General features: G+C 41.8%; 2 protein-coding genes across 11 annotated transcripts in view; both read left to right on the top strand.

Moving 5' to 3' along the window:
* The window catches only part of Nav1 (neuron navigator 1), a 255,598-nt gene extending 241,890 nt beyond the window's left edge, over positions 1 to 13,708 (top strand). For all 10 annotated transcript variants that reach the window (XM_047520678.1, XM_047520679.1, XM_047520673.1 and 7 more), the window contains 4 exons: positions 106 to 302; positions 1,326 to 1,444; positions 6,488 to 6,685; positions 8,074 to 13,708. In XM_047520678.1, coding sequence (XP_047376634.1) covers positions 106 to 302; positions 1,326 to 1,444; positions 6,488 to 6,685; positions 8,074 to 8,169 — 610 coding nt within the window. In that variant the 3' untranslated portion in view covers positions 8,170 to 13,708. The remainder of the gene's footprint in view (positions 1 to 105; positions 303 to 1,325; positions 1,445 to 6,487; positions 6,686 to 8,073) is intronic.
* A 2,995-nt stretch (positions 13,709 to 16,703) lies between these two features.
* The window catches only part of Ipo9 (importin 9), a 47,692-nt gene continuing 44,638 nt past the window's right edge, over positions 16,704 to 19,757 (top strand). The window contains exon 1 of the mRNA XM_047520408.1: positions 16,704 to 16,906. Coding sequence (XP_047376364.1) covers positions 16,744 to 16,906 — 163 coding nt within the window. The 5' untranslated portion in view covers positions 16,704 to 16,743. The remainder of the gene's footprint in view (positions 16,907 to 19,757) is intronic.

The following is a 19,757-nucleotide window of genomic DNA, read 5'->3' as shown; positions in this document are numbered from 1 at the left end:
GAGAAGAAACCAAGTGGGTGTTAGTGGGAGGCAGTTAGGAGGAGGGGATGAATCCTCAGTGTCCCCATTGCACTCTGACCCCACTGTCCCCATCTCTGGTGGCAGGATGCTGACATTCTCCAACAATGTGGAGCCAGCCAATGGCTTCCTGGTTCGTTACCTGCGGAGGAAGTTGGTAGAGTCAGACAGCGACATCAATGCCAACAAGGAAGAGCTGCTTCGAGTGCTGGACTGGGTGCCCAAGCTGTGGTATCACCTCCACACCTTCCTTGAGAAGCACAGCACCTCAGACTTCCTCATCGGTACTGGAATCCAGCTCCCCTGGGGCAAGAGGCGGCTTCCCTCATACCTCACCACTGGGGATTGCTCCATTTGCTTTCTAGAGGCTTCATTCTGCAAAGGAGTTGCAAGCCTTGTGGCTGCAGACTTAGAACCACTTACCATTAAAGTATTGAGTCCCAAGTTTTCAATTCTGTAAATATTTCAACAAAATTGACACAGCTACATTAAATTTGGTTGGAAACCATATTCTATAGCTTATGGATCCATTATGTACATACATATATGTTCATATATATATATATATATATATATATATATATATATATAGAAAGTTAAATATTTTTTTAAACATTCTAATCATTCACCTATTACTTTTCCAAAAAAAATACAACTCTAGAAACAAAGTATTTCTTTTCAAAAGTTACTATAAATGGTATATTTGTCGCTCAGTTTAAGTCTTTGTCCAACAACTAGGATGATGGTATGTAATAGGTTAAATACTTACAGCTTTCCAGTGCACTTAGCACCATGACCTGAGTAAATCACTTCAACCATCAGAAAGCTGACCCCAAGCTGGGCCTGGTAGCACATAGTCCCAGCTCAGTTGGGAGGCTGAAATGGGAAAATTGCCTGAGCCCATGAGTTCAAGGTTAGCCTGGGCAACATAGCATGTTCCCTGACTCAAATAAATTAAAATAAAATAAAAGGGGTGGTATAGGTCAATGGTAGAGCACTTAATTGAGAATGTGCAAGGCTCTGGATAAACAAAGCTATCTCCTCCCTTGTTTTTTCCCCCACAATTAAGGAGGGAAAGTATGTAGGAGGGAACTCCCCTTGTTCCCTGTCTCTCTTCTGCATTGCGAAGGCATGACATATGAGACTGTTCCCCAAGCAGTCAATGCTTACTGGCCATGATAACTCTAAATTTCCTTTAATGCTTTGGATGTCAGACCCCTCTACCTGATATTAACAGATAGAGGAGGCACAAGATTGGAGAGGAGTAGGTCTCTCAGCCATCTTCATGATCTCATTCTTTTACCTAGGCCCGTGCTTCTTCCTGTCCTGTCCCATTGGCATTGAGGACTTCCGGACCTGGTTCATTGACCTGTGGAACAACTCCATCATTCCCTATCTGCAGGAGGGAGCCAAGGATGGGATCAAGGTGAGCACACCCTCTGACTCCTCTTGAACTCCAAGATCAAGCTGTCCTACCTAATAAAGGAAAAATTTCTCTAATCCTAGGCCTCTGGCTCTAAGCCCAGTTCACACCACTCTGTAGGAGGCAAAGCAATAGGAAATAATTGAGCAAGGACCTAAGGAAAGCTCTATTATAGCTTTAGCTATTTACTAACTAACTAATCAATATGATACATTGACCAAAGTTACTTAACCTTTTTAATGTCCTCTTGTGTTTAAAAGAAAAAAAGAGAGAGAGCAAGAGCGATAAATTCTGCTCTACCTAAATCACTGAGTTGTTTTGAAGACAAAACAAAATATGCAAAGGGATTTTTAAGTTAAAAAGCTTTGTATTAAAAAAAAGGAGTCATTTTATTTTTTATATTAGATTTATTTTAAATTGATAAATTAAAAACATACAAATTAATGGAGTACCATGTGATGACTCAATACATGTGTACATTGTATAATGTTTAAATCAGGTTAAATATACATATCTCCTCAAGTATTTAGCATTTCTTTGATTAGTAACTACTCCTCCATCACTTAAAATCCTTTTTTCTTGCTTTTGACATTCACGTTATGGTTATCTATAGTTACCCTACTGTGCAATAGCACAACAAAACTTCTCTAACTTCTATCTAACTGCAACTGAGTACCCAGTGATCAACCTTTACCCATCTTTCCCTCCCCTCTCCTCCCTCGCCTCTGGTAACTCATTCTACTCTCAATGTCTATAGAAGATTGACTTTTTTATTGATATGAATGAGGTCATGTAGTACTTCTCTTTTCATGTCTGGTTTATTTCACTTAACATAATGATCTCCAGTTCCATTCATATTTTTGCAAATGACAGAATTTTATTCTTTTATAACTGAATACAGAGAAATTTTGAGACAGGGCTCACTAAGATGCAGAGAATGCCTTTGACAAAATTCAGCACCATGATAAAAACACTAAGGAAACTAGGGAAAGAAGGAACTTACCTTAACATCATAAAGTATATATCCCACAGCCAACATCATAGTGAATGGGGAAAACCTGAATGCATTTCCTCTAAAATCAGGACCATTCCTATCCTGCTTTAATAGAGATGGGGATCTAGTTGCAATTAGGCAAGAGAAGGAAATAAAAAGGACACAAATAGGGAAGGAATGGTGTCACACACCTGTAATCCCAGCTATTTGGGAGGCTGAGGCAGGAGGATGACAAATTCGAGGTCAGCCTGGACAACTCAGTGAGACCCTGTCTCAAAAAATAAAAATGGCTGAGAATTGGGCTGGGGTTATAGCTCAGTTGATAGAGTGCTTGCCTCACAAGCACAAGGCCCTGAGTTCAATCCCCAGCACCTCAAAAACAAACGAACAAACAAAATGACTGAGGATGCAGCTCAGGGTAAAGACCCCTGGGTTGAGTCCCCAGTACTGAAATTTAAAAAAAGGAAAATTATCACTGTCAAATTATCACTGTTTGCAGATGATATGATCCTATACTTAGAAGATCCAAAAAGCTCCACCAGAAGACTGTTAGAACTAATAAGCAAATGAAGCAAAGTAACAGGATAGCAGGATCCAAACTCAACATGCAAAAATCAATAGCTTTCCTATGCACCAATAATAAGTTTACTGAAAAAGAAATCAGGAAAACTGTCCCATTCACAGTAGCCTAAAAAACAAACAAACAAACAAACCCCTAAATCTAGCCAAAGAGGTGAAAGACCTCTACAATGAAAATTATAGAATGTTAACAAATTTTTTAAAAATGTAAAAAAAACATACAAAGAAACAAAAAGAAAATTACAGAACACTAAAGGAAGAAATTGAAGAAGACACTAGAAGATGGGAAGACTTCCCATGTTCATGGATAGGCAGAATTAATATTTCTAAAATACCCATGTTACCAACAGCAACAGTGCAGTCCCCATCACAATATTGATGATGTTCTTCACAGAACTAGGAAGAAAAAAAAAACAGTCTTAAAATGAATTTGGAAGATTGAAAGAGGCAGAATAGCCAAAGCAATTTGTTGTTGTTGAACTGGAGATCAAACCCAGGACCTTATGCATGCTAGGCATAGCCAAAACAATTTTAAGGAAAAAAAAAAAGATAAAGCTGGATGCATCATAATACCTGACTTCAAATTATACTACAGAGCTATAATAGCAAAAGCTGCATAATACTGGTATAAAAATGGACACATAGGCCAAAGAACAGAATAGAAGATACAGAGACAAACCCCCAGATAGAGTCATGGGATCCTTGACAAAGGTGAAAAGACAACCTTTTTAACCTGGTACTGGGGAAACTGGTTATCCATTCGTAGAATAATGCAACTAGATCCCTATCACTCACACCACACAAAAGTCAACGTGAAGTGGATCAAAGAGCTAGGAGTTAGACCAGCAATATTTGCAATTGCTAAAAAAGCAAAACCAAAGAAATAGGGTCAACACTCCAACATATAGGCACAGACAATGACTTTCTCAATAGGACCCCTAAATTAATACCATGAATCCAAGAATTAATAAATGGGAAGACATCAAATTGCTTCTGCATAGCAAAGGAAACAATGAAGAATGTGAAGAGAGAATCTGCAGAGAAAATCTTTGCTAGCTATTCTTCTGACAGAGGATTAACATCCAGAATATATAAATAACCCTAAAAACTTGCCACCAAAATAAATAAATAACTCAATCAATAAATGGGCTAATGAACTAAACAGACACTAAGAAGAAATACAAATGGCCAACAAGTATATGAAAAAATATTCAACATCTTTAGCCATTAGGGAAATGCAACTCAAAACTACACTGAGATTTCATCTCACTCCAGTTAGAATGGCAACTACCAAGAATACAAACAATAATAAATGCTGGAGAGGATGTGGAGAAAAACAAAATCTTTTACACTGTTGGTGGGATTATAATTTAATACAACCACCATGGAAATCAGTATGGAATTTCCTCAAAAGATCCAGCTAGACCATTCCTTGGCATTTATCCTAAAGAATTAAAGTCAGCATACTATAGGGATACATGCATACCTATGATTTTAGCAGCATAATTCACAATAGCCAAATTATGGAATCAATGTAGGCACTGTGAACAGATGAATTGATAACAGAAATGTGGCATATATACACAATGGAGTTATTCTTGTTGTTTTTCACAATGGAGTTTTATTGAGCCAAAAAGAAGAATGAAGTAATGTCATTTGTAGGAAAATGAATGCATACGTTTTCTTTCACATGTAGAAGCTAGAGAGAAAAAAGGGGAGAAAGGTGTGTGTGTAGGGGGCAGGAGGGTGTCTCATGAAAATAGAAAGGAGCCCAGTAGAATAGAGGAAGGGGACCAGGGAAGTGGGAAGGGAAGAGACAGGAAAGATAGTGGGATCAAATTATACTGTTATATTGTGTGCATGTACAAACATGTAACAACAGATTCCACTCTTATGTATAAATATAATGAACCAATAAAAAATAAAAACACACCTGTAATCCCAGTGGCTCAGGAGGCTAAAGCAGGAGGATTGTGAGTTCAAACCAACCTCAGCAAAAGTAAGGTGCTAAGCAACTCAGTGAGACCCTGTCTCTAAATAAAATACAAAAAAGGGCTGGGGATGTGGCTCAGCGGTTAAGTGCCCCTGGGTTTAATCCCCTGTACCCAAATAAATAAATAAATAAATGAAAACATTTTCACATAAATAATGTCTGTTTTCAAGAAAGTTAAAACAAAATTTAAAGGCATTCTGACTAATGTAGAATTTCCTACTTATGAAGCAAAATTATGAAGGATCATAACATATGTTATGTTTTAATGCATCCTTGGGTCCACAAACAGATGAATAAAGAAAATGTGGTATTTGTATATACATAATGGAATGACATTCATCCTTCAAAAAGAAGGAAGTTCTGTCATTTGCAACGACGTGGAGAAACCTGGGGGACATTATCTAAAGTGAAATAGGCCAGGTTCAGAAAAGCAAAGAACACATGATCTCAATCTTATGTGGAATCCCAAAAAGTTGAACTCAAAAAAGAGAGTAGAATGGGGGTTACCAGGGGCTGGGGAAGTGGGAGTTGGGATTGTGTTAGTCAAAGCACACAAAATTTCATTTCTACAGGAAAAGTAAGTACACGAGATACATTGTATAATATGTTAACTGTAATTAAAAACAATATATTGTATACTTGAAAAGAGAATAGGTTTGTATTCTCACAAAAGAAAGTATGTGATCTCACATGCACATATTAATCAGCTCAATTTAGCTGTTCCACAATGTGTGTGTATTTCAAAAAATCATGTTTTACAACATAAATATATTTGGGTTATTTTGGTTTTGTTTGTTTGTTTTGGGTTGGGGGATTAAACCCAGAGTCACTCAACCACCGAGCCACGTCCCCAGTCCAGTCCTTTTCTGCATTTTATTTAGAGACAGGGTCTCGCTGAGTTGCTTAGGGGCTCTCTAAGTTGCTGAGGCTGACTGAATTTGTAATCCTCCTGCTTCAGCCTCCTAAGCTGCTGGGATTACAGACATGTAAAATATATGTCATTTTTGTTTGCCAATTTAAAGAGTAAACTTGAAAGAAATATTTATTTTTAAAGCTTTAATACAGTTTGTTATATTATTAAAATGATTTATATCAGTTTATACAAATATCTTCCTCACTAGGAAGTTCAGAAAAATTCCACAGGAATAAGAACCTCAAATTTTGTTGTGGGGGTGATGGTACTAGGACTTGAACCTGTGGGTGCTCTCCCACTGACCTATATCCCCAGGCCTTTTTATTTTGAGTCAGGATCTTGCTAAATTGCCCAGGTTAGCCTCAAACTTGTGATCCTCCTGCCTCGTCCTCCCAAGTTGCTGGGATTATAGGTGTGTGTCACCCCACCAGACCAGAACCTCAAATCTTTACATTTGAGGGCATGCATATTTCCAAAGAATGTGGGGGTTTTTGTGGGAACAATAAGAGAGTGCACAAACAAACCTCTAATCTGTGGATTCCCCTCCCATTAATTTCTCCTCTCCAGGTTCATGGACAGAAAGCCGCATGGGAGGACCCAGTGGAGTGGGTCCGGGATACCCTTCCTTGGCCATCAGCCCAACAAGACCAATCAAAGTTGTACCATCTGCCCCCACCCACTGTGGGCCCTCACAGCATTGCCTCACCTCCAGAGGACAGAACGGTCAAAGACAGCACCCCAAGCTCTCTAGATTCAGACCCTCTGGTGAGTAGAAGCCATGCTCAGGTAAAAAGAAAAGTGCTGAAGGACCACATTTTTCACACTCTTCATGCATATTCTGATGGGGATAAAGGAATTGAAGAGTTTCAACAAGGCCAGGACCAGAATGTGGCCAGTGCAGAGCTCTGAGTACAGAATCTTGAGTTAAGGATTGTATGCTTACAGCCTAGCTTAAGCTAACTAATAATACATCCCAGCAAGATGCATTCAAGCAAAGACCCAAGTTTCAGGGAGATTCCATGTAGCAATATCAACCAAAGAAGTAGAGCAATAGAACACATTAGCACTCTCTCTTCTTCTACCTCTCTTCTCCTACTATCCTGAGGACTGCTTCAGCTAAATGGATTCCATGCAACCCCTGTAGAAATTAGGCTGAGATGCCTGACAAACTGGGCAGTATATCTAGCTCTTCAGACTCTCTAATGAGGAAAAGGAAAATTCAAACAAGGGTATACTATTTCACATTGGCAAAACTTGTGTGTGAATTGGACTTCACACTCCGCATGCGAATGTTCATTGGTAAAACCATTCTGGAGGATAATTCTGTAGGTTATGTTAAAACTTAACATATATAACCGGACATGGTGGCACACACCTGTAATCCCAGCAACTCGGAAGGCTGAGGTAGGAGGATTTCGTTCAAAGCCAGCCTCAGAAGATTAGCGAAGCACTTAGCAACTCAGTGAGACCATGTCTCTAAATAAAATTACAAAAAAGGGCCGGGGATGTGGCTCAGTGGTTAAGCACCCTTGGGTTCAACAATACTAAAAAACAAACAAACAAAACCACTTAACATGCACAAAAATCCTAAGGCCTTGCAATTTTCTCTCAAGTAGAAAAGTCTTCCAGTTGAGTCATAATACATTTTTATTTAAATTATGACCTTGTTGAAAACAGATTTGAAAAAAGGAGGTGAATACTTCGGGGTGTTTAGACCTGACATAAGGTTTGATAGCTGGGGAGAAACAGATTCATATAACATGGAGCCCAGCTGCTGGGTTATAATCTATTAGAATGGAAAGTGTTAGGGACAAAAGTGTTCTTACGGCACTTCTCACGTTTCTCCCAGTATTAATGGGATGTATGGTTCTTCCACCCTTTCCTGAAGTACAATTATAATACAGGCAGAGGTGGTCCCCCACACAGCACCCTGTATAGCACAAATACCCCCAGGTGACTGCCTGCATGCACGTATCTACAAACAGGGCTGAATCAATCATCACTGCTTTTTCATAAATAACCTCTAAACTTCAAGCTCATAATCATTTCCAAACCAAGGACCAGACTTATGATCTATATTTTTCATATTTCCCTTCTGGAGGCAGGACCCAGCATCCCAACTCTCATTAGCCTGTCATTTTGCCCCTCTTTAGATGGCCATGCTGCTGAAACTTCAAGAAGCTGCCAACTACATTGAATCTCCAGATCGAGAGACAATTCTGGACCCCAACCTCCAGGCAACACTCTGAGGTTCCAGCAGTCACTGTCACCCCGGACTACAGAAGGCTGACATCAGCTTCATTAGCTCCTCCTCTCCCCTCTTCTTTCAGAGCACTCGCTCTCCAGCCTGAGGAGGAGAACAGGAGGGAGGAGGAGGATAAGAAGAGGGGCAGGTTCTTGGTGCTGCACCTTTGAGAACTTCCTAATAGGGATTGGTGGGGTGGAGTTTGGGAACTTGTGTCCCCTAAATACATTTACTGGCCTCCTCTCACCACTTTGGGGAAAAGACGATTCTGGGTCTTTTCCTTGATTTCTTATTTCAATTATAAACTCCTGGGCTTTCTGGGAAGGGGTTCAGAAGACATCAAAAACTCTGCAGCAACTCCTGATTCTCACAAACAACTCTGAAACGGTCGCAGGTGGGGAAATCTGAGGGAGGCAGGATGCTCCGCAGACTCTCTTGCAGACCCTTCCCAACTCCGTCACCACTGCCAACAACTCTTCCCCCAGAGATCTGGCGGGAGCCCAGAAAAGAAGCATGTGGTTTTAAAAAATGTGTAAATCAACCTGTAAAAGGTCAAATGCAATGGAAAAGATGAATCTGGAGAGAGGGGACCCAGTTGCCAAGCAAGAAAGAAAACTGCCAGCTCTTGCCTTCTGGATGACAGGGGATGTTGACAAGACGGCTGCCAATCTAAGAAGTCACCAAACCACAAAAATAACATTACAGCCTTCAGAGAAAGACTACTAGCTCTGTCTTTCTACCCTCTAATTTAATAAGCATGAGAGTCAATAAACCCTACTTTTTAATTTTTTATTTTTTTATTTTGCTTCGATTTTTTTTCCCCTGCCATTTGCCTATTTATTTTCCTTCCCCATTCCCCACTTCCTCACATGTCCATGAGATACTGGGTTGCTTTTCCAGGAGTTAGTTTGGCTTTTCCAAGTGGATTTTCTTTGAAGAATCTGATGCCATCTAATTGGTACCAGCTAAACATCTGCCATGCCACTATATGTGGCATCCTTAGGGCTTATATAAGACGTGAAACATTGGATTAGAAGTAGTGGGAGAAGAGGAGTCCAGTTCCTTTGACTTCCCTTTTGCAAAAGCACACGTTCTGCCCAGGAGCTCAGTTGGCAGCCTCCGGTATGCTAGAAGATTTACTCTGAGCTTCACTGTGGACTGGAGGAAAACCAAGACATTGGAAATACTCTTCTATCTTGCGGCTTGCTTGTCCCTCCCACTGCACTATTTGAATGGTAGCCACTTTAAGTGACTGAATCAAAATTACCTAGCCAGCCCTTACTATTCATTTTTGACAGGTGAATATTCACTTGTAAGAGACTGGACATCCATGTGAGATACGCCAAGTCAGAATTATAGGTTCAAGGAGCTTGATTTGGTGGCCAATATCTGCCTTCCAGGGAGATCCCTCATCTTGCAAGAAGTTGCCCTTTTCCTGATGTCCTGAAGGTCTGCCAGTCCATGTACCTTTATTTGACAAATACTAATTGGGTACTTAACTATGTCCCACTTACTACATTTAAAAAAACAAGACTTGGACACTTAAGTTCGTGTCTAATAGGAAACATTAAGCCCCATTCAATGCAAACTACCTTGTTATCTGGACCTTCAGGATCATCTAAGAAATGTAGCTGAAATCCAAGAAGTTGGCTAAGAAAAAGTCACTGATTAGATGTCTGATACACTGGGGGCAGAAGATATGGGATCAATTAAGGTGGAGCCTGAAGAACTATGGAATCTTGTCTGGAGTTCGCAAGTCTACTTCCTGCCACTTCTGAAAGCCCTATGGGACCAGATTCCAGGCTGAACTGCCAGGTGGGCTGAAGTTTCAGGGCTCTGCCAATCAGGGATATGTAGTAAGTTTGGGCCTAAATGTTTGCTGTTCAGATTCCTAAGTAGCACAAGACTATCAGAGTCTACAGGCATACTGGATCACTCAGTTCCACCCAACTGAGGAGTAGATTCATCTGAATCTTCATATCACAATATTTTCATTTAGGTCCCAAGATAGTCTAGATTGCCCCCGAGAAAAATCTTCTGTATTCACCTGGTAGCTTCCAGGGATGACAGGGTCCTCTGTGCTGGAGAATTTATTGCTATTGCTGCTAATTCCATGAGCTGTGAAGATCCCCAACCAACTCAGCTGTAAAATATGCAATTCTGTGGTGGGAGAAGCTGTTTGTCCAAGGATGGTGCTGAAATCACTGCCTTAAGGTCTCTGCTGCGCAAAATGAGGAGGCCCCAGAGTTGGGTTTTCCACCTTAGAAGGAAGAAAAGACCAGATGGGCTTTCTTTGGACCTTGGCCTCTTCTGTACCCTATCCCAAGCTCCAGTCCCACAGTAAGGCTCAGACTTTTAATGCCATCTTAATCTGATGGTTGAGCCCTTAACTCTATTTTCTGGTGCTGCCCAGCCAGTGCCTTCTGACGTGGATGTTACTGGCTACTTGAGAAAGAGGAGAGGGGAGAGCCCCTTCTTCCATTCCAACTGCCTCAGACCACAGAGGGATTCGTGTCTCTCTGGTAACCATGGATACCACCATGAATTTTATTTGGATCTTCAGCAGGTTTTTTCTGGAGGCTTCTCATGCTCTGACTTTTCATTTCTATTCTTGGGATCCATCACCCTCTGCTCTTGGTTGACTGCTGCATTTAGCCCAGGTGTCTAATTGCTTTCTTCCAGAAAATATGTTCCCATCTTTGTGAAGTGGTAATGAAGCCTCAGCTTTCCCTCTGCAGCCTGGGACCTTGTTTACAGTTGCACATCTAGGCCCCTCATGGTGGGGACTGATCATCTCACAAAGGAATCATGGTTATGTGGCAACTGTAGAAGGATGAGCCTCCTCATGGTGCTATAACCCCTTGGGACGCTCATCCAGACTTCTCTGAAGCAGAACACCAAGCTCCCCCAACTTGCTGCAAGAATTAATGGCAAGGAGCAAATCTACAACATTCTCTCCTATCTACACACCTGCTTCTTGGTTAAGACTACCGGGATTCCTCAGAAAAGAAAAACTGGGTCCCATAGCTAAATTCTCAACCCCCCAGGCACCTTTGGAAGAATCCAGCCTATTTCTGGGATTTGTGCTGTTTCCTTCCTCTCCAGCCCCCTGACTCCACCCCTCACCAAAGTGAACTAGTACAAAATATGGTTCAATACCTAACATCAACCTATGGGGAGAGCCACAACTCAAAGAGAGGTTCCTCAACAGAGTCCCTCTCATTTCTGGATGAGGAAGAACAACAAGATGTGTCCAATATATTTGTTTCTCAGTCCCTGCCTAGGCACTAAAAATAAAATACTAGCAAATGGAGGCTAATATGGGACCTGGTGTGTGTGTGTATGTGTTCATGTGTGTGTTTGTGTGTTGTGTCTCGCATACACACACAAGCATTTGACTGTTGCTATTTCCTATATTCTGAGGCTTCATAGAGTGTTTTTAAGAAATCTATTCTTTGTTGCAACTTTATGGTGCTTCTCTCTGTCTTCATGTAAATCCTTACACCAATGCTTTCTGTGTAGTGTAGCCATTGGGAAGGTCGAGGCTGGCAGGGAAGAAGAATTGGCTAAAAGTCCATGGAGAGACCCCAACAGCGAAGTCCTCATTGGTTGCTAGACTACATTTTGGTCTTCAGTTACCAACCTTCCAACTAATCCATTCATACTCCTTAAGAACTTAAAGACAAATAGTGATTTTTTTTCTTTTCATTTCTTCCTGGTTTGCAAGAGTATGAGTGCACCTAATCTTGCTCTGTTAGTTCTAGATCCCTAAGACAAATTCATACTATTCAGAGGGATACCGCCTTCCAGTGGCCTGAACTCTATTTCCTGCAGTATTCCAAAGAGTAGGAAAGGAGAAGCAGTAGCCTACCGTTTCTCACAGACCCCTCACATCCTTATCCAGAAGGGCACCCACGTGCAGCAACCCAGCATGTAGGTGAAATTTGCCTGACTGAGTGAGACTCAGTCCTACAAACCAAGACCAAAGTGATACTTACAAGGAGGCATTAAGGAATCTTTATGACCAAGTGTTTGGGAGGGAAAGATGTCCTAATTACACACTCAAAATGGTTCACTGGCAAAATGCAGATCTTCATCTTACCTTATTTTTTCTTTCCTTAATCCTGTATTACATAAGCCAAATGCCATGATAGGACCAAAAAAAAAAAAAAAAAAAGATCTTAAGTGGCAGTATGTTCTCAAAGCCTGATACTGCCCTTTATAACTGAATCAGCCTTACATATTCAGGATTCATCAATCAACTTGCTCAGAGATCTGTGGAGCCACCGATTGTGCTCTTGCTGTACACTACCTAGAGGGCATGTGTGCATGTCTGCTCAGCCTAACCCTGGAAGCAAGTACTGCCTTCATAGATCGTAGGGAAGGTAGAATAAACTGGATGGAGGTATAGCCTTAAGTAAGGGAACCAATCAAAATTTGGAAGCTACAGGGAGACCAAGACAGATAAAAGATTAAACCTGTTCTTACTGGATCTTTCCAGTTTGATGTTTTAACCATTTTTCTTAATGGAGAATTTTCTATAACAAAGTGATCATGAAAGTGAACCCCTGGTTTCTTGATTCAACCTTTCAATTCTTAAAACCATGGTTCTCCAAAGGATGGTTCCAGACCCGTAGAATCAGCAGCAGCATCTGGATATCTAATAGAAATGAAATTCTCAGGCCTCACCCCAGGTCTAAGGAAGTCGGAAACCTAGGGCTAGGACCCAGCAACTCATGTGTTAACAAAACTCCCAATGAATCTGATGCATGCTGAACTTGGAAATTTATCTGTTTTAAAGGGAAAACTAAGCATCAAGAGTCCCCAGTCTCAGGGGTTTTAGGACCAAAAACAAGAAGGTCCCAGGTTATAATCCAGATGTTAACATTAGTTTCAAAGTCACTTTTCTCATACTTCCTTATGTTTCATTTTTTCCTTTTAATTTAACAAAGGAAACAATATGTGTGCTCCAGTTAGAAGTTAGGGGAGTGTTTGCAGCTTTCCTAGATGAATGCAACCTTCAGAGAAAAAATATCACCTCTGAAATTTCTACCTGGCAAACTGAGGGACTTCAACAGAAGAAAGCAGTTGTAGGTCTCTTCCAGATTGCTCTTCTGATGGGGACTATTTGTGTCTATTCTGAGTCTTTTCGCAATTATGTCATAGAATGGGAAAAGTTTAAAAAAATTAATTTGTATTTCCATGACAAAATGTTCTCCCAGGAACATCCCTCTCCTTTATTTGAGTGGCAAAGAGCACTACTGGGTCTGAGAACCTGGTCAGAACCTTCTTCCCCAAGGCAGCTAATTACTTTAGGGCTCCAGGATCCTGGAAGACCCCTTCTCTGTGCTCTGCTCAGCTCCCAGGAAAGAGTTCCACACAATGAAAGACAGAGTACTGGGCACCTAAGTCCTTGGGCTTAAGCTTTCCCCACACTAGGTCCTGGATACAGAACTACACAGTCAAGGCAACAGAATAAAATACTTTAAAAAAAAAAAAAAAAAAAAAAAAGCTGAAAAAAGCTTCATATATTTCCAAATTCACAGACTAGCTCATGGGGCCATGAGGGAGATGAGGCTGTTTGGAACTGGTTTTATTTCAAGTTTGTTGATTTTCTCTGTGAAAGAGCTTGTGAATTGAGCACAGAGATCTAATACTACTAGGTCTCCTGTGCCCTGGCACTAAGCACTTGGAGGAAGGACTAAAGCCTAAGGAAGGCGAATAATTGCACTAAAATCACTCCCTTAGTTCCCAGAAAGCCTGCCTTGGGTCCTCTGGCCAACTCCTAGGGGGTTACCCTGATTCCCTGCCATTTCTCTGAGAAGGAAGATAATAAGGAACAAACTTGTGTTGCGGCCAATCTCTGGGCTACTGCTGTGCAGTCAGCCCCCACTTCCTAATGTTCTTTTTGTTTTTGACAAAACAATCTTTTTTTTTTTTTTTTTTTTTTTTTTTAATGAATTCTGCTAACTTCCTTTCCTCCCCGACCCCATTCTGTTCTGGGCAGCACACTATGTGATGGAGTCTTTCTCACATGCATAGTGTTCCTCAGGTGGAGGGTAGGCAAGAATTTTCACAACACTTTTTTTTTTTTTTTAATTTATTGGGCACAAAACCCCCAACCAGGATGTGTGTGTGTGTGTGTGTGTGTGTGTGTGTGTGTTTCTCATTTGACCCTTGCCTCTTCCAACCTACCCCCTTTTATATCTAATGTAGAAAAAGCAAAACTGAATCTGGAAAGGAAATGGTTGTATATAATTGCGGTAACAATCATGAAGAGAGCTGGGCTGTCCCCTCAATAATTCATTTTAAATAACAAATTGGTCGAAAATTAAATTCATGCCTAGGCCAGCTGAAGAGGCCTTCCTCCATCACCACAGTGGTCCCCCTCATCTGGGCCCTCTGTCCATCAGGCATGTCTCTTCCCAGCAAGATTCATCTGTTCAATGCCATTTGCGTTTCAATAAAGTTATCTCCTGTATTGTCCACTGGTTCTCTCTAGCTCCCTCTCTGTCTGGTTTCTGCCTCCATTTTTTTTTTTTTTTTTTTTTTTTTTTTTTTTTTTTTATGACCCATTGTGACCCATTGCTTGATCCGGAAAGTGACTCTGGTTGTGGTCATTTGCCAAACCCAGAAGCAAACCCACCTGCCTGGAAATGCCCAAGCCCCAAATCTTAAAGGGAGTCTCTTCACTCCCTGCGGGGGAGGGGTGTCTCCATCTTGTACATGGTAGACATGGTATCCTCCCCCAGATTCAAAGCATTTAGTCAGAAGTCAGATCATGAGTCCTCCATCCCTTGCCACTATGTTTGAAAACGTACCACCTGGTGGGCATCCCAAAATTTTCTTCAGGGGCAAAAGTGAGTTAACTTTTAAGAAATGAAACTATTCTAAAAACGGAGTTCAGTTTCTCCTCCTGGCCACTGGGAAAAGGAAAATATGTCTTAACTATTCTCTATTGTGGAATTGCAGATCCAAGAAGCTGTCTCCTCCCTATGAAAGTATTGTAATGCAAACCTCCTCTGCCCTCCTAACAGGGGATATGACAAATGTGTCTAGAATACTACTCAAAATAAATCAAGAAAGCAGTCTTCTGGAAGAATCCTCAGATGAGGTGACTTCATCCTGAGTTATCGGCTTAGCATCCACAGTCTTGGAACTGCCTTAAGAATTACTAGTTTCCTTTGCCACTGGGAAGGGGAGCAATTGTTCCTGGAAACCATTTCTTGAACAGCTTACTAAGAAATACCTGTTCCTTTTTGCTCCGATACCATTGCATCCCTTTTGCCACTATATGCTTGCCAATCTCTTGTATTTTTAACCCCTCACTCTAATTCCTTCCACCTGCTCCACTGTTAAGTAGTGTATATCCTAGGCCATTTCCTATGACCAGGCCCTGACAGCCATATTAAATTACCTTTGTTCCAGCCATAATTTCACCTGAGAAGGGGAACATATATTCTCAGCTATCAATCAAACAGTCACATAAAGTGTCAATATGGAGAAAATACCCTTTTACATGTAGGTACTCTCTCTTTCCACCACTTTCCCATTTTGGGCTTGGATTCATCTAAGTTGGAAGGCGACCCCCACCACCACCTGCGCCCACTGCCCAGTTTCCTTTATTTCTCCCTGTGCCCTATCTGTGACTTCCAAGGCTTATCAATGAAGAAATTAAATTTAGCCAATTTTTTTTCCAGTGTTGGCGGGTAGAACAAAGTTGATTTAAAATAGGTGCTACTTCTGACACAGACCCCTTTCCTTAAAAACCTCAGAAGTCCTTTTTTATAAATCGGGCACGGTGCCGCACACCTGTAATCCCAGCGGTTCGGCAGACTGAGGCAGGAGAATTGCAAGTTCAAAGCCAGTCTCAGCAATGGCGAGGAGCTAAGCAACTCGGTGAGACCCTGTCTCTAAATAAAATACAAAATAGGGCTGGGGATGTAGCTCAGTGGTCGTGTTCCTGAGTTCAATCCCCGGCACTCTCCAAAAAAAATTCTTTTGAGGGGTGTGGGGTTGGGTATTGGAGTTTGAACCGGGGCGCCTTACCATTAGGCTTTTTATTTATTTATTTAATTTATTTATTTTTTAATTTTGACAGAGGTCTTGCTAAATTGCTGAGGCTGGTATCGAATTTCGACCCTCCTGCCTCACCCTCCCGGTTCGCTGGGATTACAGGCGTGCGTCACCACACGCTCAGCCCTCAACATCCACTTCCACTCCATCTCCTGTCCCCTAACAGTGTCTAATATGTGATAGACCCATGAGTCTAAAGTCATACATCACAGCCTTTATTCCAAGTTAGATGGCTCATATACTGTGAGACTTTAGAAGAGTCCCCAAATCTCTCTGGGATTCCGTTTCCACATCAACCCGAAGCGATCCTCGCCGACAAAGGTGCAGTTTTCATTTAGGCGGCAGGAGGCGATGTCTCTGGAGATTTCGATCCATTTCCCGCCTCCCGCCAGCTCCCGTGGACTCTAATGCGCAGGCGCGGCTTCGCGGATTGGCCGCGCGCGGGAGCCGTCATTCGGTGGCGGGTCCGGACTGCGGGGCTGGGGGACTGAGGGGAGAAAAGATGGCGGCGGCAGCTGCAGCTGGTGCGGCCTCCGGGTTGCCAGGTCCAGTAGCACAAGGATTGAAGGAGGCGTTGGTGGATACTCTCACTGGGATCCTGTCCCCAGTGCAGGAGGTGCGGGCGGCTGCCGAGGAACAGATTAAGGTGCTGGAGGTGACGGAGGGTGAGTGAGGTGGGACCGTCAAGAGGATGGTTGGGACCTGTGCGGGCCTCACAATCCGCTGACCGCAGCTCGGGACCGGCAAGGGACATGGGGAGCCTGTGCCAGTGGAGATCTGGGCGCCGAAGAGTGGAGTAGGAAGCGCGAGAGATTGGTGTCCCTGGTGGCTGTGAAAGTCCCAGAGACCCGAGGCGCGTCTGAGGAGAGAGGGGCCGGAGAGGTGGAGCCTCAACGGGGAAGAGGAGGGTGGAGACTTGAAAAGAGATGGAGCCTGGGATCTGCCGAGGACAGGGATGGAGCTCGACTCTGCGGTGTTGGTGTTGGTGTCGCGCGGTCTGGGAGATTATTTTTGAGTGTAGGACCAGGGTCTTTAGCCGTTCTCACCAGCTTGGTTGTATTGTGATTAGAGTAGGGGGAGCTATTAGTAGAAATGGCGAGAGGGTAGGGCTATCAGATCTTAGTGGATGTCATCAAACAAGTTTCTGCCTCAAGCTGGTTGGTTGTACGCGTCATGTTGTCCCATAAATTAAGTTAAATGCACATGCAGTTGCTTCACCTTCCAGACCATGCTCTCCGTTTATTTTCAGAGTAATTTGCAGTCATTAAATACGTATGAATGAATTTCTGTGTGGAGGAGCCGATCTTCCTTTGTTTTTGATCTTTGTCCCCATCCTCCTATTATGTGTGTAAAAGTGATGGAGGAGAAAATAAAGTATTGGGTTGAGATTTTTTGTTAGTTTCCTGCTGATGGACTTTCATCAGGCCCAGCGCAGCCACTGTGCAAAGAACAGTTTAATTCTGTAACAGAAGGGAAAATCTTGGTCTTTATGTAAGAAATATATTTGGCCAGAGCCTCACTGTAACTCCAAGTTCTCAGAATTCCCCAGCTCAAGAGAATATTTCCTCCACTCCTTAAATTTAGGCATCTGCAAAGACAAGAGAAATTGTCCGTGGTCTGATTGATTACATTCAAAACCTCGAGTTAACTCTCCCACTGGACTTCTTTTCACTGAAAAGAAATGAAGACAAAATCTCCCTTGAATGTAGTTTCATATTTACTTGTAATATGAAAGGACTATTGAAAACAAATTCCCTTTTATTGGAAATACATTGAAATTTGGGATCTAACAGGTTAAGAGCCATTCTGAAAGCCCAGTTGTAGTTGTTCTATAAAATATCAGACCCTACAAAAGGAGGAACCACTGGTTAGGAGAAAGCTGTTGAAAAGCTGTGCATAAAATGATCTGAAGAGGGTTTGTGTAGCCTCCCAGGTAAAATTCCTTTATTCACATTAATGTCTTTGCCTTTCTTGGGAATGAAGAAGGAAGAGTAACAAAACAGAAACCTCATCAAACTAATTTGCAACTTGAATAAAGTTGGTGGTTTGATGCAAATTGATCCCAACTAAACCTTCTCTGAATGATACCCAGTGGTCTTGGTGCTCCAAAGGCATGTCTGACACTTTTCCATAAAAGGTAGACCTTGGTTTGTTTTAAGCTGCCCAGTAACTCCTCTTTGGCTCTGATCTATTCTACACCTGTAGCCAAAAGCCATGGCCTCATCTAGCCAAGGTCAATTATAAGCTTCTTGAGATCTTTTTGAAGTTCTGATCTCCCACTTTCTTTGCCTTTTTGGGTCTTGAAATAAAAAATTAAATTTTAGAAGTACAGAGATTTGATCCAGGTCACTGTGGGAAATAGATGAACTTCCCTCCCCCATAACTTACTGGTGTTGTGCTGTCAGGCATGCTGTGAGAGAAGTATGGAAATTATCCTGATATGGGTGGTCTAGTAATAAGGCTTATGACTTGGGTTTAGGATGTGGTTACAGGGCTGGATCAAATTTCTGTAGTTGAGTGTACTGCCTTAGGCCTTTTAGAGGTTGTTTGTGTCTTTGCAATTGTCAGTTCCTTGTGGTTATCAAAAATAGATTTACCCCCTTCTTTATCTATTTTTAGGTGGACATGGTGGTCCATCCCTTAGATACAGTATCCTCTCTTTTTGTACCTTTAACAAGTTACCTTTGCTATTGGCTCCAGGGTATCTCCCATCTTATAGTCTAATTTCCTCAATTGTTTTCTGAACATGGTCTAATAGCTTCTTCTCCACCAGGCATAGCCCTTCTTTACATGAAAAGTTAGAACCTGGCTTCCTAGCCAGGATTTAGCAAACTACATGACCTGGTGAATCTGGGAGGATATTGCCCCTGCTATTAGAATGTCCTGCAAGCCAAGGTGAGGAGACTTTCTTGCAAATGAATGAATAAATGGTTTTCTACTCAGGATTGCTTCATAATTTTGTTGTATCTTACTAACAAACCTTGCTTCTGGCCTTAGAAAACACTCTTCCTTACAACTTGAAGTTAATGAGAAATCTGGGAGATGGTGTCTAATATTATTTGTTCATCTTTTTATCCTTTTTTGTTTCCATAGAGCACAGATCTAGTCCCTCATTCCTCTCAAATAACCACACTGTCTTTGTGAGCCATTTATTGTTGCCTCACCTACAATGCTAGTCAACCTAGTCCTTAAGATCAACTGGTCTATTCCCTTTGCCAAAACGATGTGCCACTTTCCTTGACAGCAAGCTGATACCCCCTCATCTTGAAGATTAAGTGGAAGAATCTTTAATTTGGGAGAAGAGCACAGGTTCAATTGTCAACTACATCTTAAAAGAACAGAAAAGAACCAGTTAATAGTCCCCACACCTATTATTCCAGCTACTTTAGAGACTGAGACAAGAGAATTAAAAGTTCAAGGCTAGCCTGGGTAATTTGGTGAGACTCTGTCTCAAAAAAAAAAAAAAAACAAGAAAAAAAGGAGCTGAGGAAGTAGCTAAGTGGTAGAGTGCTTGCC

The sequence above is a fragment of the Sciurus carolinensis genome, chromosome 12 (genome assembly GCF_902686445.1).
Source record: "Sciurus carolinensis chromosome 12, mSciCar1.2, whole genome shotgun sequence".
Lineage (NCBI taxonomy): Eukaryota > Metazoa > Chordata > Mammalia > Rodentia > Sciuridae > Sciurus > Sciurus carolinensis.
The sequence above is the reverse complement of the archived record's forward strand: the minus strand, read 5'-3'. Positions and strand labels throughout refer to the sequence as shown.